The 14,952-nt window shown below is 39.5% G+C and overlaps 1 protein-coding gene across 10 annotated transcripts in view; it reads right to left on the bottom strand.

Annotated features, from left to right (window-relative positions):
* The window catches only part of TNS3 (tensin 3), a 210,993-nt gene that overhangs the window by 13,834 nt on the left and 182,207 nt on the right, over positions 1 to 14,952 (bottom strand). For all 10 annotated transcript variants that reach the window (XM_042839564.1, XM_042839604.1, XM_042839609.1 and 7 more), the window contains 4 exons: positions 6,342 to 6,513; positions 4,069 to 4,712; positions 3,384 to 3,470; positions 151 to 282 (listed from right to left, as the gene is read on the bottom strand). In XM_042839564.1, coding sequence (XP_042695498.1) covers positions 151 to 282; positions 3,384 to 3,470; positions 4,069 to 4,712; positions 6,342 to 6,513 — 1,035 coding nt within the window. The remainder of the gene's footprint in view (positions 1 to 150; positions 283 to 3,383; positions 3,471 to 4,068; positions 4,713 to 6,341; positions 6,514 to 14,952) is intronic.

Here is a 14,952-nt window from a genome sequence, read left to right as displayed (position 1 = left end):
TCTGTTCAATTAAATACTGCTGCAAGGAACCAACAGGAGCCTCTAATTCCAACTTACTGGAAGTGGAAGATTCCTCCAGATAACACACAGTAGTACAGACTTTCTACCACGCATAGTTTGTTTAAAGGACAGAAAGAAGGCAACCAGTACCTTTCTTGTTCATCTGCAGCACAGAAGGAGGTGGTGAAGCAACTTTTATTGCTAGCCCATAGGCTCCCCGGAAAGAATGACTGTCTCGAACAACAAATGACCCAGGCTCCTTGTCCTTGAGAACAGCAATGGCTGTAAGGAATTTCAGAAATGAAAGAAAAAATCATTTCCAGAACAATACACACACAAAAAAATTACAGTTGTAAACCTATAATTAAGAAGAGTAAAGAAGATATTTTTATGTTCTTTAAAAGAAACTACAATCAAACACATTTGGAGGATCTGAAAGTATCTTGCCTGAATCTCATAGATACTTATTTCAAAAGAAATCTGAAGTACAGATCCCCAGTGACTTTTTTTAACTGCAAAGGGTGTGCAAATCCTACCAGGTCTTATGCAACCAGTATTTCCAGCAGAAAAAGCTGGTTAGCGGTAAACTGCTGATACATAGAGCAGGCAACAGATCTCTACTGCCCACTAGGCTGCAACTGATAATTTGTTATTTTCACACAATAGTGTAAATCTGGTCAAGTGCCTGCATGCAATTAGTTGGAAACACCTGCGTCTGTGAATGACAACTAGAGTAGCTGGAACCTCTGGACAAAGCCAGAGGTCGTCAAATGCTTTTTCATTTGTTGCATGCTTTTTCATTTATCATAGAATCACAGAATCTCCAAGGTTGGAAAAGACCCTCAAAATCACTCAGTCCAACCATCCACCCATCACCAATAGCTCTCACTAAACCATGTCCCTCAACACAACGTCCAAACGTTCCTTGAATACCTCCAGGGTCGGTGACTCCACAGCTCCCTGTGCAGCCCATTCCAGTGCCTGACCACCCTTTCAGACAAGTATTATTTCCTAACATCCAGCCTGAATCGACCCTGTCGTAGCTTGAAACCATTCCCCCTGGTCCTATCACTGATGACACGAGAGAAGAGGCCGACCCCCAGCTCACTACAACCTCCCTTCAGGAATTTATAGAGAGCAGTGAGGTCTCCCCTGAGCCTCGTTTTCTCCAGACTGAACATTCCCAGCTCCTTCAGCCTCTCCTCATAAGGCCTCTGCTCCAGACCCCTCACCAGCTTTGTTGCCCTTCTTTGAACCCGCTCCAGGGCCTTGATACTCTATCAAGAATACCGTGCAAAAAATAGGTAACTCTTGCTGCAGTCATGACCTAGGTTAGTATCTGATATTTGTGTCCATGGCTGACACTGACACAAACTTCCTGGCAACGCAGAGACAGCTTCAAGCTGACAGTGCTAATGTAAGCTTCAATCAAAGTTTAGGTTTAAGTTCATGAAAGACTATCCTCCCTTGAGAGAAGTAAACCCAAATCAAATAAAATTCAAACAAATAAAAAAGACTTCCAATACTTATAATTGGAACATGTGCCAAAAGGTGAAACTGGTAAAAACAGATAATACATGTGATCTTAGCCAAAAGGCAATGCTAATGTAGCTAATGGTAGTGACCACGATGAATAGTGTTTTGTAGCTAAGAATGTGCTCTATTATATAGAATTATAGTCCATTCTGGAACGGACTGCCCAGGGAGGTGGTGGAATCACCGACCCTGGGGGTGTTCAAGGAAAGACTGGATGCTGTGTTGAGGGACATGGTTTAGTAGGAGCTATTGGGAATAGGTGAACGGTTGGACTGGGTGATCTTTTAGGTCTTTTCCAACCTTGGTGATTCTATGATTCTATGATTATTGTGCTCCCTGTATCAGTTGTAGTTTCCATGGAAATCAATAGGAGGAATTAGTTTCAGTGTAACCTACATATATGCAGCCCATGACAATTGCTCTTCACTCACTGTGGCTCTGGCAAGAGAAAAGGTGTTCCTTCCTCAGTGAAAGTCTCTTAGAACACTTCTAAAAAGTTATTTTAATTGGTACGGTAGAGAGAAGCATACTAAAATGTTTGGAAAACTTTTTTTTTAATTTGATCAAACAGTAAGGTTTAAACTTTCTTTATGATCTCTTCTATTTGAATTCACATCCAATAAGGGAACATTTTCTACATGTTTTCTGGAGCAGAAGGGGAGTGAAGTGAAATAACATCATCCAGAAATTAATAAATAATCTATTTTCTATGATCTTTCTTCTCCCAGGTTCAAATTTACTCCCACAATATATGGGCCACTTGCACAGTTTGACAGACCATAAACTAGAAAGACACAGTAATTCATTTACCAGTACTGAAGGCTACCTGGTTTCACTTCAAGTTTTATGACGTGAACTTCCTTTCCCATGCAGACCTTATTTGTCATTTTCTTTTTCAACACATTTTAAGAATCCGAGCTGCCATGTGGTGCCAATGTTTAAAATGCTGCCAATGATGGCACTGCCATAACTCAATAAATACTGCAATATAGTTGAATGTTACAGTATAGACACAAAAACTGTCAGACCACCAGCATTTACAAAGTACCCGACATTCTTCATTTACATATATTTTGTCCCTGCAACAAAAAGTTTGCAGGTATACTGCCACATACAACAAAAGTTTTCTCCACCTCGCAATACATCTACATGTAGATGTATCTGTGTTGTACATCACAAAGATGTTATTTCACAGAAGCTACATCATGACTGTCTCAGCTACAGAACAACTGAGGATGCTTTTATGGTGAGCTCTAGATAATGTTACCTTCTGCTACTTAGCATCTCTCAACCTATCAACACTGGGAAACACACATGAAATTATGCCAGAGCAGCACATTTCTACTCAAATAATTTCTGCGAGCAGCAGTTGTTTGGTACTGGATCGTGCATATGTGCTATTCCAAAACTTGGAGGCCAAAATAGCTCTGTCAGACACATTGATGAAAACCCACCATAACACAAGACTGCATAAGAGAGCACATTCAGCTTTCATTTTCCTTCAGCATACCTTAAAATGACTTCCACTGTTGTGATGAGGCAACAGAAGCCGCATTCTAATGAAAGTACTTTTGCAGAGGCTACCAGAGAAAGTTCTGAGTTACTATGTGTTAAGCGAGGATAATAATTGGTATGATTAACTCAGCATTTTCTCAGATATGAATGCCCTTCGCTCTCAAATACAGCTTTCAGACAAAATAAATTGAGGTTGTTTTCTGTCCTTCTATATCCTGTAATTTTTCTTACAGTTACCCTATACATCTGGTAGTCAAATAAAAAGTTAATACGCACACACCAGCTAGCCTACTAGTAAACATATACCCCAGAATATACCTCAGCTGATATACCTTGTTCTCTTGAAATATCTGGTTTATACCAAAACTTGGATGTGTCCTGGACAAATTTTACAGTCACTTGTTTCTCTGTTGTGTGTTCTGTGAAATAAAGGCGAAAAAGAAGTCAACAAACTTTCTAAATATTGAAGTATTTTTGCTTTTCTTTCCAACTTCCAATCACATTAATTATTCTAAAATCTAATGAATACAGAAAAAAATCTGAATTGCCTTAGAACCAAAATGTATAATAACCTACATTAACATTCTGAAAGCTCTCATAAAGTTTAATTTTGCAAAACCTGTAAGATATGGAAAACTCTCATGTTTATAAAGTTATACCAAAGTTATATTCTCAGTAAGACCCAATGAATAGACATCATTATTTTTAACTATTCTTTGCACAGGTCTAGCAAAGATGCAGAAATAAACCATCATTGAGAGGTTGGACTGGATACTGCTTGTTTGTGATTTCACAACTCCAAAGGTGGGCTGACAGATAAGGATGGAAGTAACACTTCTGCACCGTAGTCTTCAGAACAGTACATGTAAAATAGTGAACTAGTGCCTCTTACTGTAAATCAAGTCCTCCATTTTCCTTCCACTGCTTTTTATCTCCTTTTCATTTTAAATCCCTCCTCATTGAGAGAAAAACCATACAGTTCTGCTATGTTATGCATTTCTCTGATGCAGAACCTACCTGGCACCAGGGAAGTGTTTAAAGTGTTCGAGAAATCTGGAAGAACACTTGGGAAGGGGATGCTGATTGTGCTTCCACTGTGGGGGCTTGAGAAGCCACTTGAAGAAGGTGAGATGGAGACGACGGAACGGTCCCCTTCAGAGGACCTCTTTTTCTCTGGAAGAGGTGGTTGAGAATGTAGGTTCCCTCCAAGGCACGGATGGACTGCACTGCTCTGACTAATATGTTCAGAGGTCATCGCAAGAAAGTTTTGAGCCAAAAAGCCATCGTCTTCTGCACTTTCTACAGATGAGCTCATGGTTTTTGGAGAGATGGTAGTGTTGGCTAAGAAAGCAGCTTGTTTCTCCTCTTTGGGGGAACTAATGCCCACGCTGGCCCCATTGTAGCTTCGGTAAGCCTGAGCACTGTTACCGACAGCAGGTTCTGGCTGTTGCTCTGTTGGTGATTTCTCCAGGTTGCTCAGGGTGACAACTTGTAGCCCTGGGGTTTGGAAATGAGACAAAAGAGAACCATCTTGCACAGGGTTTGAAAATTCAGAAGGCACATGATAACTTCCTGTTGGTCTGTTGCTTTCTATTGAAAGCTGGAACAATTTGGAAGATTTAGGGCTGTTTTCAGTCCAAGAATGTTCTGTAGCAAGAGAGCTGTCAAAAAGAAAAAAAAGGAAAAGAAAAAGAGACAAAAATTGAACACAAAAATAAAACAGGCAAATCATTTTCTAAAAATGTCATAACACAGTCTATTCTCTGGTCATTACTGAAAGCACTCACTCATTCAGGATAATAACTGATGTGTTTGATAACATGCAGGACCTGGTGATCAAGTTGGAACCAGGGACTCCAGCCCCATCCTGAATACTCACTTCTTCAGTGTAGTTCATTACTTTGTCTCATCCCAACCCTCAATCCAGCCATGGTGATGACAGAGTTTCTGAGTTTGCACTGTAAGTCAGGCCATCAAATTAATCATTGTTAAAAAAAACTCTTCTTTCCTCCTATTTGAGAGCATTACTTTTAATATGAATTAATTCTATTAGACTGCTCAAAACATTGCTTCACAGAGCTCCTGGAGATCTACAGTGATCCACAGTGCTGGCTGAAAAAAGAGCAGTAGGAGGCAAGAATTTCTTAAGCCAGACCTGTCATCAAAGACAGATTTGTGGAATAAGATTGACACTGCTACAACATTTCTTACATGCAGTGTCCCTTACATTAATTTAATAAAAGGGAGAAGGGAGCTGAGACGTGGAAAAAGGGGGGTAGGTAAGGCAGGTGGAGAAGGGAAGTGGAGAAAGGGCAGGGAACATCTGTACTTACCTGCAGTTTTAATGAAGAAAATGACAAGAAAGATGTTTAGAAAGAAGGGAACAAAACTTTGAGATAAAGCTTATGGCAGGAATGCAAGCTTGATAATGACCACATTGCCTTATAAGCTCTTAACTCATATCCACTTATAAGGAAATAAGTGATTTGATATTTGATTTTTGACATATTTGACAAATATTTGACATATTTGATTCAGTCTTAATTACAAAAAGAAATTTCTTTCTCAGTTCAAGAAAATGAAATCTATTAGATATGAAGACAGACAGAAATCAACACACTCTAAGCCTTTAATGAGAGTTTGACACTCCAACATTCCAAATGCTTACTGAGAAGAAGGAGCCAATTATTCTGAATATGAATAGTTAGCCACAAAGGAATGCTGTTGTAGAATGACAAAGAAGGAAACTATTACAGACAGACAAGTACTAATTTGTAAATTTGTGTTATTAAAACTCTGATTCAGAGCCCTATACAGTCCAACATAAAATAACAAAAATTCTCACTGTGATGGAGTCAGTTGTTCACCACCAAGTACAAATCCTGACATTTTACTGACTATAAACATGGGTACTGCAGTGAGCAGATTGCTGTCTCTCTCTCACATACAACTCATTCCAATGTAAAGGTTCACAAAATGCTTTTCAGTAAAGCGTTAGAGAAATTGGTTAAAAGCACAGCAAATAAGTGTGAGCTTCTGCTAGAACATAATAAAGTAATTGAGCTATAAAACACTATTTGTTTTTGCATTCCTAATTTATCCTTAAAACTCAGACACACAAGCAACACCTTTGAAAGTGTTAATTTCCAGATGTTGGGCAACAACATCATTCCAGGTTACATATCAAAGTTGGTGGCCAAATGGTCTGCAACGAAGATGTAAATGTAACACATTGGCTGGAAACTGCAGTAATGAGAACTAAACGTTCAGATCAGACAATCATTTCCTACCTCTCTCCCACTGGCACAGAACTGTTACTTGAGGCTGTACATGAGGACACTAAACAGCGCTGAAAGGAAGGATCCACCTGCGTGTTGGACCTCAGCAAAGCAGGGTTAGTGTCGATGGTTTTGTCAGACATTATTGTAGGATGGTTAAGGGCTTCTGTGTAGCTCTGAGATTCTGCAGCAAATGAAACAAAGTAAAAGATAAATTAAAAAAAACAATCCACATTTTTTATGGGCCTCATACTGGCTGAAAGAAGGGTTTATAGAACAATTTTTCTTTTAATAGGACCATTTTTCACTTGTTTAAGCAGTGACATTTTATTTCACAACAGTGCATTGATTGCTAAAAACATCCAGCAGGAAAACAAATAGCAGAGACAAGTTGTTCTGCATTCCACAGTCCACAGTGTTAAGACAGATATTTCTAGTCAACTTTCCTATGTAACTATACACACTGTCAATGTTCACTGACACACCAAAGTGATAGAAAGATGGAGTGTTAATTCAGCTCACTCATTCAGCCTGCTGCTGAACGGGGCAGGGCACCGGTCAAGAAGTATTGGTTAGATAAGTGAACAGTGAGGTGGATTGAAATGGACCCTCCTCTAAGCCTGTCAAGATCCTTCAGGATGGTACCCCTTCTCCCCAGCACGTTGAACACAAATCTCAGCTTGGTTTTGTCAGCACACTTGCTGAGGGTGCACCACATTCCCACTCCCTAAGTCACTGACAAAGATGTTACATAGTGCCTGTCCTAATACTGACCCCAGAGGAACACCATTCATCACTGTTTTCCACCTGGATATTGAGCCTGTGAACACAAATCTTTCAGTGAGACCATCCAGTCAGCTCCTTATCTACTGTGTGGTCCATCTACCAAATCCACGTCTCTCCATTTTAGACTCAAGGATGTTGCACAGGACAGTGTCAAATGTCTTGCACAAGTTCAGGTAGGTGATGTCAGCTGCACCTTCCTCATCCACCAATGCTGTAACACCATTCTAGAAGGTACCTCTCAAGCACAATTTGCCCCTGGTGAAGTCATGCTGACTGCCACCCATCACCTCTATTTTCTGCCTGCTTTAGCACAGTCACCAGGAGAATGTGCTCAGCGATCTCACTGGACATAGAAGTGAGACTAATTGGCCTACTGCTCCACTTTAACTTCTCAAAAATGGGGGCTATGTTTCCCCTTTTACCAGTCACTGGGAACTTCACCAGACTGCCACAACTTTCCAGATACAATGGATACTGGCTTAGGAACTTCATCTGCTCAGGACTATTTCCTCAGTTCCTTATTATTGAAGAACTTTATAAAAGAACAATTTCTTCTTTGCTTCACGGGTGCTTTGTTATTACTAGACACAATCTAATGAGTTTGATGTTATTCTGGTATGCTCTAAAGCGATTCAAAACCAGTTCACATATGCCCTGGTCCAGTGGCACTATTTTCTACCACACATCTGAATAATTACATCTATCTAAACAGCTCTAATCACCTTAAAACTTGCAAGGTTGGAGATGAGGAGATCATGATGAAATGAGGAGACCAGAGATGAAGTAGTCCCTAAGTACTATCTCTAGAATACTAGGAATACTAGGAACATTTTTAAAGACTGAGACAGGAAAAACAAGAGCAACAACAAAACAAAACAAAACAAAACACCAAGAAGAAAGATACAGAACAGCTCCACTCTTACTAAGTGTTAAGGTCATAAAGAAGTCTTACTAATAGTGCAAAAAGAAAAAAAAGTTTCTTCTCATTTCTGTGAACTTTGCTGAAATAAGTGTAAGGAAATCTTTTCAATACATTTCATGGCACAGTCTGGCTCTGTTCTTATTTGCATACATAGTATGCGAGGTACTTAAAAGAAATACCTGAGATAAGAAAACCTGCCAATCAGTCATCTGAATGAAAACAATTTGAATTCCTCACATAGCACACATACTGTACAGAGCAACCACTTAAATGGATGAGGAAAGCATTAAAAAACTACCAAAAGATCTTCTAACGATACCCATTATTTTAACTAGATCCACGCCAGCCGTTACAGTGAGCTTCAAAGGAAATCCATCGGAAATGGGCATGTCGGGGAAGAACTAAGAAAATCTGTATCTGTAACAGTTCAGATATATTGTATATACTGTCTATAAACATTGGATATACTGTGTATGTGCTGTATATTTCACACTGGTGGAAACACAGTCTTAGGTCACATTCCTACTGAAATCAGTGGCCCTTCCAAGTATCATATTGATGTTAAGCCATGAACAATTATTTCCATACAAGATAAAGTATTACTGCTTTATTATAACTACCATCTGAGGAAAAAAAAAAAAAAGTTTAGTTGAATGTGGGTTGGCCAAACTGATTTATATCTGATGACCACCTCAGCTTCTCTAGGAATACAACATTCTGTAGGGTAAATGTTGCTGGACAGAACTGCATCTGTAAGAAAAAACACATCTTAAGTGTAACAGACATCTCCTTTCTGCATATGAACCTCTAGACAGATGCCTCCCAATTATAATACAGGTTGAGATGACTCGGCTATAAAATAGGAGAGGCTAATGCTTCTCCTGCAGACTCGGGAACTACAGTCACAGGCTTAACTCCATTTGCTTACTTTTGTCCATGCCTCTGTTCCTATTGCTTGGTATCAGACTACGTTGGGGAGTGAGTGGAATTCAGTACCAAAAAAATCTAGAGGGAGGAAGGGGAGAGGAGCTTCTTATGAAATAATATTTGGATCTTTTCCCATTGTTATGCAATCTTAGGTATGTGAACAAGACCTAACTTAAAGCATTTATACATAGCAAAGCACTCCCACCACTAACAGCACTTGCTTGAAATAATTAACTAAGACTCATCCTTGTCTCAGGCCATGGATTGTTGCTATTATCTTTACAGCATGGAGGCTGCAAAATGGAAGGACTAACACTGACATTTTTTTTTCCGAAGCCAATTTTTTGTTTTTACACAAGCACAAGAGTGGAAAACCACAAGCAGCCTAGTATGTAATCTGCAAAACAAACAAAAACTCTGTACAACTATTTCCCAGCTAGAAATAAGGCTATCTGAAAGGCACTTCCCATGAAAGCAGCTTTGTTTATATTTCAATTAAAAACAAGCTTGTGAAAATTTCAGCTATGCCCTCTTTATTGTCTGATCGAGTCCACAGTCACCAGACAGCTGTTAACCCTTTACTATGCAATCTTACAGTTTCTTTCCTGTACATATGGTATGAACTCCTCCCACACGTTTGCTGCAAATTACTGGTGCTTCTTGCTGCAGATCTTCTTAGTTTACAGCAGACATGTACAACCTGCAGCTCAGCACAGCTCAAAATGAGGCCAGGCCGCCACCTCACCACCATCATGGGGACGGCCCAGCAGCCTGAACCGACCCCAGCACACAGCCCTTACTCTGCAATGGCAAAATAGCAGTGTGCTTTTAACTCCACCTAGACTGAAAACAAGGCACAGAACACAGTGCAGTACAAATAATTTTATGGATTTTGATACATTGGCAGCCTTACTTTCTGCTTTGATACAGGAATTTGAGAACAGGTTTCAAGATTGCAAAACAGTTTTCTACTTTCTCTGTATACCTGAGACTCCATTTTCAGTCAACATACTTACTTACAAATTTACAAATTGAATGCATTGAGTTGCAAGCAGATATTCAAGCTAAAAATCTGACCATGTCTCTCTACTGGACTTTAATAAGCCCTATGTAACAGAGAAATATCCTTCATTTCACAATCGCATCTTATTCATGTCATCATTTTTTGGCAGTACGTGCATTTGTGAACAACAGTTTTCAAGGATGATGCACAGGAGATGTAAAATTTCACTAAAAATCTCTGACAAACAACACAATTTCTCTTTACCATGTGGAGCACAGTTAAGCCAAAAAAACCTGAATACCCACAGTCCACGCCATTAGTTCTCTTAGCAGACCGATGACATAACAGTACAGCTCCCTGCCTGAAGAACGGACATAACAAAACCAAGCTCTTGTTCACATCTCTTCAAGCAGTTGGGTCAAACCTGACTTTATTAAATATACCTGCACTTCCTAAAGCTGAACATCGAAGTAATGAACCGGACCGTTTGCAATATATGTCAGTAAAAAGTGACACTCAGGAAGAACAGAACAGCATTGTGCCTGTGTGCATTTGAGAAGAAGATCCAGCTCACTATTCTATCACCTCACTTTGAAGAAAAGGAAAAAAAAGCTACTAAAAGCTGCAGAATTCTTCTAATTGTAAATAGAAGCTTTTGGAAGCACCTGGAAGACAGACATAAAATCAAGATGTTATAGATTAACTACTATTTGAATTCACTAGATGTCTCATCTGAAAGTTAAAAAAAAAACACAAGAAAATTTAGAGAAAATTAAAAAAAAATAATGAGAAACCAAAGAAAAGAGGAAAAGAAGAAAGAAGGGGAAAAGCAGGGATAAGGGGAAAAAAGAAAACTTACAGATGTTGAAAAATGAAAAACAAAACAAAACAGAGTGGCTTAACCCACAAAAACATTCCATATAGAAGATATGTAAAAGCATTCCATTCACTATTTCTTGTAAGCAGCTGAGCTGCACAACCACCCCAAGGCTTTTGAGACAGTGGTCCAACAGCAGCAGCAGCAAAGTAAAATGAGCTGTCATTCCCATACACTTTGCATTTTAGCAGGCTCTCATTTAATCCAAAATTTGCATTCCCTTTTGAGAGAAAGCCAACCTGTTTGCATGAGTTTGAAATTTTCGGTCAAAACCCTCAGCTACTTCTTTTGGGAAAAGGAAGTTCAAAGTTACCATTCTGCTATCTGAAGTCCGAAAGGGATGATCCTTCTGAACCTCCTCATACCCAGACAAATCATCAACTGATACTCTACATTGCAACACAGACTAAGTTGATGGCTTGAACTTCCAGAGTCAAGCCAGCAAAAAAAGAGAATCTTTCTATTGCAACACAATAATGCCAGGTTCCATACCAGTTTGAGGACCAAGGAGCACATTACTAATCTTGGCTGCACTGCTCTACCACACCCACCAAACAGTCCTGACTTGGTGCTTTTTGACTTCCATCTGTTTGGGATGATGGAAGTGATGTGGGCAACATTTTTCTAGCAACAACACTATCAAGGCAGCTATGAAACAGTGGGTCACTTCTGCTGGTATGGATTTTTACAAGTGCAGCACGCAGGCTCTTGTAAATCACTGGCTAAAGTGCATAGCTAATTATGCTATGTTGAAAAACAATGTTTTACAGCTGGGAATGTGCTATATGAAGTAGTATTACTGGGCTTCTTACATCAGTTGTAATTTCCATGGAAACAAATAGGATGCATTACTTTCAGAGTGACCTACACATTTCATATGTGACGAGACATCTTCCCTCAGTATGACCCAGGCAAGCTAAAAGGATTCCCTGACTAATTCATCTGCAAAGGCAGAATTGAATATAGTGGAAGAACTGGTGACTGATTTCTTCTCTACTCATTTCGTTTTTGAATGGTAGCACGCCATTAAGAGTTACAAGAACTGGCTTCCCAGGAGAGGTGCCCATGTTCCATAAACACTATTTACCATTTGCTCAGGATTCACCTTGGATTTGTCCTACCAAACACGCATTCTCAGGTCTGTCTTCCATCTGAAATGCTTCTGAAAAATGCACGCCACATCCACCAGCATTCACAAAACACTCTGTGTCCCTCTGAAACTTGGCTGTAACTACAATGTCACTACGTTGCTGAAATGTTCATTCATCCATCCCTCATCTAGTGAACTGCAAATTTCTATGACAAAAGTCTCTGCTGATCCAGTTTTGTTTTATTCAGGAGACTAAGGGTCAAAAGATCACCACTTTCCTCTTGCAATATTATTAATTTTTATTCCTCGTTACTAAAGTTATTCTGTCATTCACTTGATTTTTATTTTTTATTTTTTTAACAGAAGATTTAGACTGAAATTAGAGCAGAGGAGTTTAATCATACAAGGAAAGGTAGGGCAAGGATTCAAGAGAACTCTAGCCTGTGGTATTAAGCATTAAAACAACTTGTGCAGATACACAGTGGATGGTCCATGGTTTGAAGTACATTCCATCTTATCTATACACCGGATGAAGATCTGAAAACATTTTACCTGACGAAACCTCTCTCATACATTTACAGCATAAAAAGTGGAAAAAGCTTCATCAAGGAAAATAACGTTTAAAAAAGAATGAAATGAAAGAAAGTTCTTAAGTGTCAAAGAGAAGAAATCTGACTCTTCTCTTTGTTTCCTGCAGTTTCTCAATCTGCAGGAAGTTCTCTTAAAAATAAAAGGCAAGGACATAGAAGAGAAACAATGAGTGAATGAAAAATACACCAGTAAGCAAAGTACAGAGTTAATTAACCTCAGTAGATACTTTGCTTATTTTTTCAGCAAGAAAAATGCTAAGGAAAACATTACAAGCAAAATAAAAAAATCACAGTTCTACATGAAAAAAAAAGAAGAGTATGAAAGAAACTTTTAGCAGAACTAGATACTGATGTGCTAAATCCAGCGACAGCTAGCTGAACTGGATGAAGTGAAAAGGAGTACATAACTCTAATCATACAACGTGGGGTAGCAAAAGCCTGTGATACTGTGTAAAGATGGAAATCCTAGAAATAGTCATTATACGAAGAAAGCATTTAGCTTCCCACAACAACTAAGATACTTAGATTTTTCAAAGCTGTTCTACCTCTCACTCAGGGTTAAATTTCCATAAGCTGTTATTAGCAAATGTTACCATTATTTCTTAAATGTTTCAAACACTAAGAGCAAGTTTTGAACTACAGTGAAGTAAGTGGCCGGATACATGAGGGGAGAGTACTAGGTGCTGCCTTGGCCTTAATAAAAACTATTAACAGCACTTCCTTTGGCATTCTTGCTGAGGCATTCTTCCTTTGGCATTCAGAAGCTGAGGAAACAGCCTGAACAAAAGGGCTAACAATTGGCTGAGCTGTCAGGTCCATATATTTGTAACTAAAAGCTTTATGCCCAGTTCACGAACAGTATCAGCATCAATGACTTGGATTATGAGATGCAATGGCCTGTCAACAAATTTGTTGATGGCACTAAATTAGGAGAGTGTTTTGTCCAATTAATGGTTAAGAGGGCTCCTAATGAACTTGAGGACAATACCGACAGACATCTTACTTAAGTTAATGTGAAAAAAAAAATAAAAAAAAAATAATAGAATCCGTAGGTGAGGCAGAACAAGCCCTTGCAATAATACAGGCTTGGACCTAACTAGAAGTTAGCAGACCTGCTGAAAAGTTGTAGTGTCTATCAGACTGAAAGCGAATCTTCAGTTTGCTCTCATCACAGGCCAAGAATACTGAGCTATATTAGGAAAAACATGGCCACCAGACCAGAGAGTTATTACACCTCTGCATTTGGTACTGGTAAAGCTACTTACTGGCATATTAAACCTAGGCTTCTAGTTCAAAAACATCAGAAACTGGGAGAGATCAAGTGGTCTTGAGAACACATGTGGAGAGGAGGATGGAGATGATGTTGTTTAACCTGTAGCAGAAAAGCACTGAGGTGTGGAATGTAAAAGCAGTTTTCAACTAGAAGACATGTTCATTAGCAGCCAATAGAGCCAAATTCTTCTCAGTAGTAGGAGATTATATAGAAAACAGATAAGAGACAAAAATAGAAAATTCGTATAGGAAATTTCCACATTAGGAAATTCTCAACAGAAATTATTAAAAAGCTTTTTCACTAAGGGTAGCAAAACACTGGAAGAGGGCATGTAGCAACAAGATAAGGGGAAACGGCTTTAAAATGGAAGAGGGTAGACTTAGACCAGATATTAGTACAAAATTCTTTTCTGTGAGGGTAGTGAGGCACTAGAACAGGTTGCCCAGTGAGGTTATGGATGCCTCTTCCCTGGAAGCATTCAAGGCCAGGCTAGATGGGACTGAGCAACCTGGCATAATGGCAGACGTCCCTCCCTGTAGCAGGGGGCCAGATCCTAAGGGTCTGTTCCAACCCAAACCATTCTATGATTCTACACATACACTGCTGAAGTTTTCATACCTCTTCCTATCCCCCAATAATTGTGTTGCCATATCCCTTGGAGTGAATACACCTGTAGGGGAACTGCTATGTCATGGCTTGAACTGGTGATTGAGCACCTGGTGAATGGGTGTCTGGTCCAGGGATCACAGGCAAACTGTCTGCACCTGTACATCCCAGGTGACCAGAAGGGATGAACCTAAGGTGGAGCCTGGGCCAGGCTCCTCATGTAAGGGCCAGCCACTGAAAAGAATTCTCTGTACTGTGCTATTTCCTGAGAAGGTGTTCTGTATAGCTACAGATCTCCTTCAACAGCTGAGTGAGTTCAGCTTTTTTCCTGTATGTGACTATCATCCTACCTGAGAATACTTTACCTGCTGTTCCTAAGAGCCTGTCAGAAGCAGCTTCGCTGCTTCATGATCAGAACAGTACCAAACTTAAGAGAACGGTGTTCTAACACATGGTCAGAACCTGACCACCTGGGAAATAATGCAACAAATCTGGTGAGATAATAAATGATTTCAGTGGTGTTTAACAGTTAAAACCCACATTGCTAGT

This window comes from Centrocercus urophasianus, unplaced genomic scaffold (assembly GCF_019232065.1).
Source record: "Centrocercus urophasianus isolate 14NV4802_14NV808 unplaced genomic scaffold, USGS_Curo_1.0 seq_11, whole genome shotgun sequence".
Taxonomy (NCBI): Eukaryota; Metazoa; Chordata; class Aves; order Galliformes; family Phasianidae; genus Centrocercus; species Centrocercus urophasianus.
The sequence above is the reverse complement of the archived record's forward strand: the minus strand, read 5'-3'. Positions and strand labels throughout refer to the sequence as shown.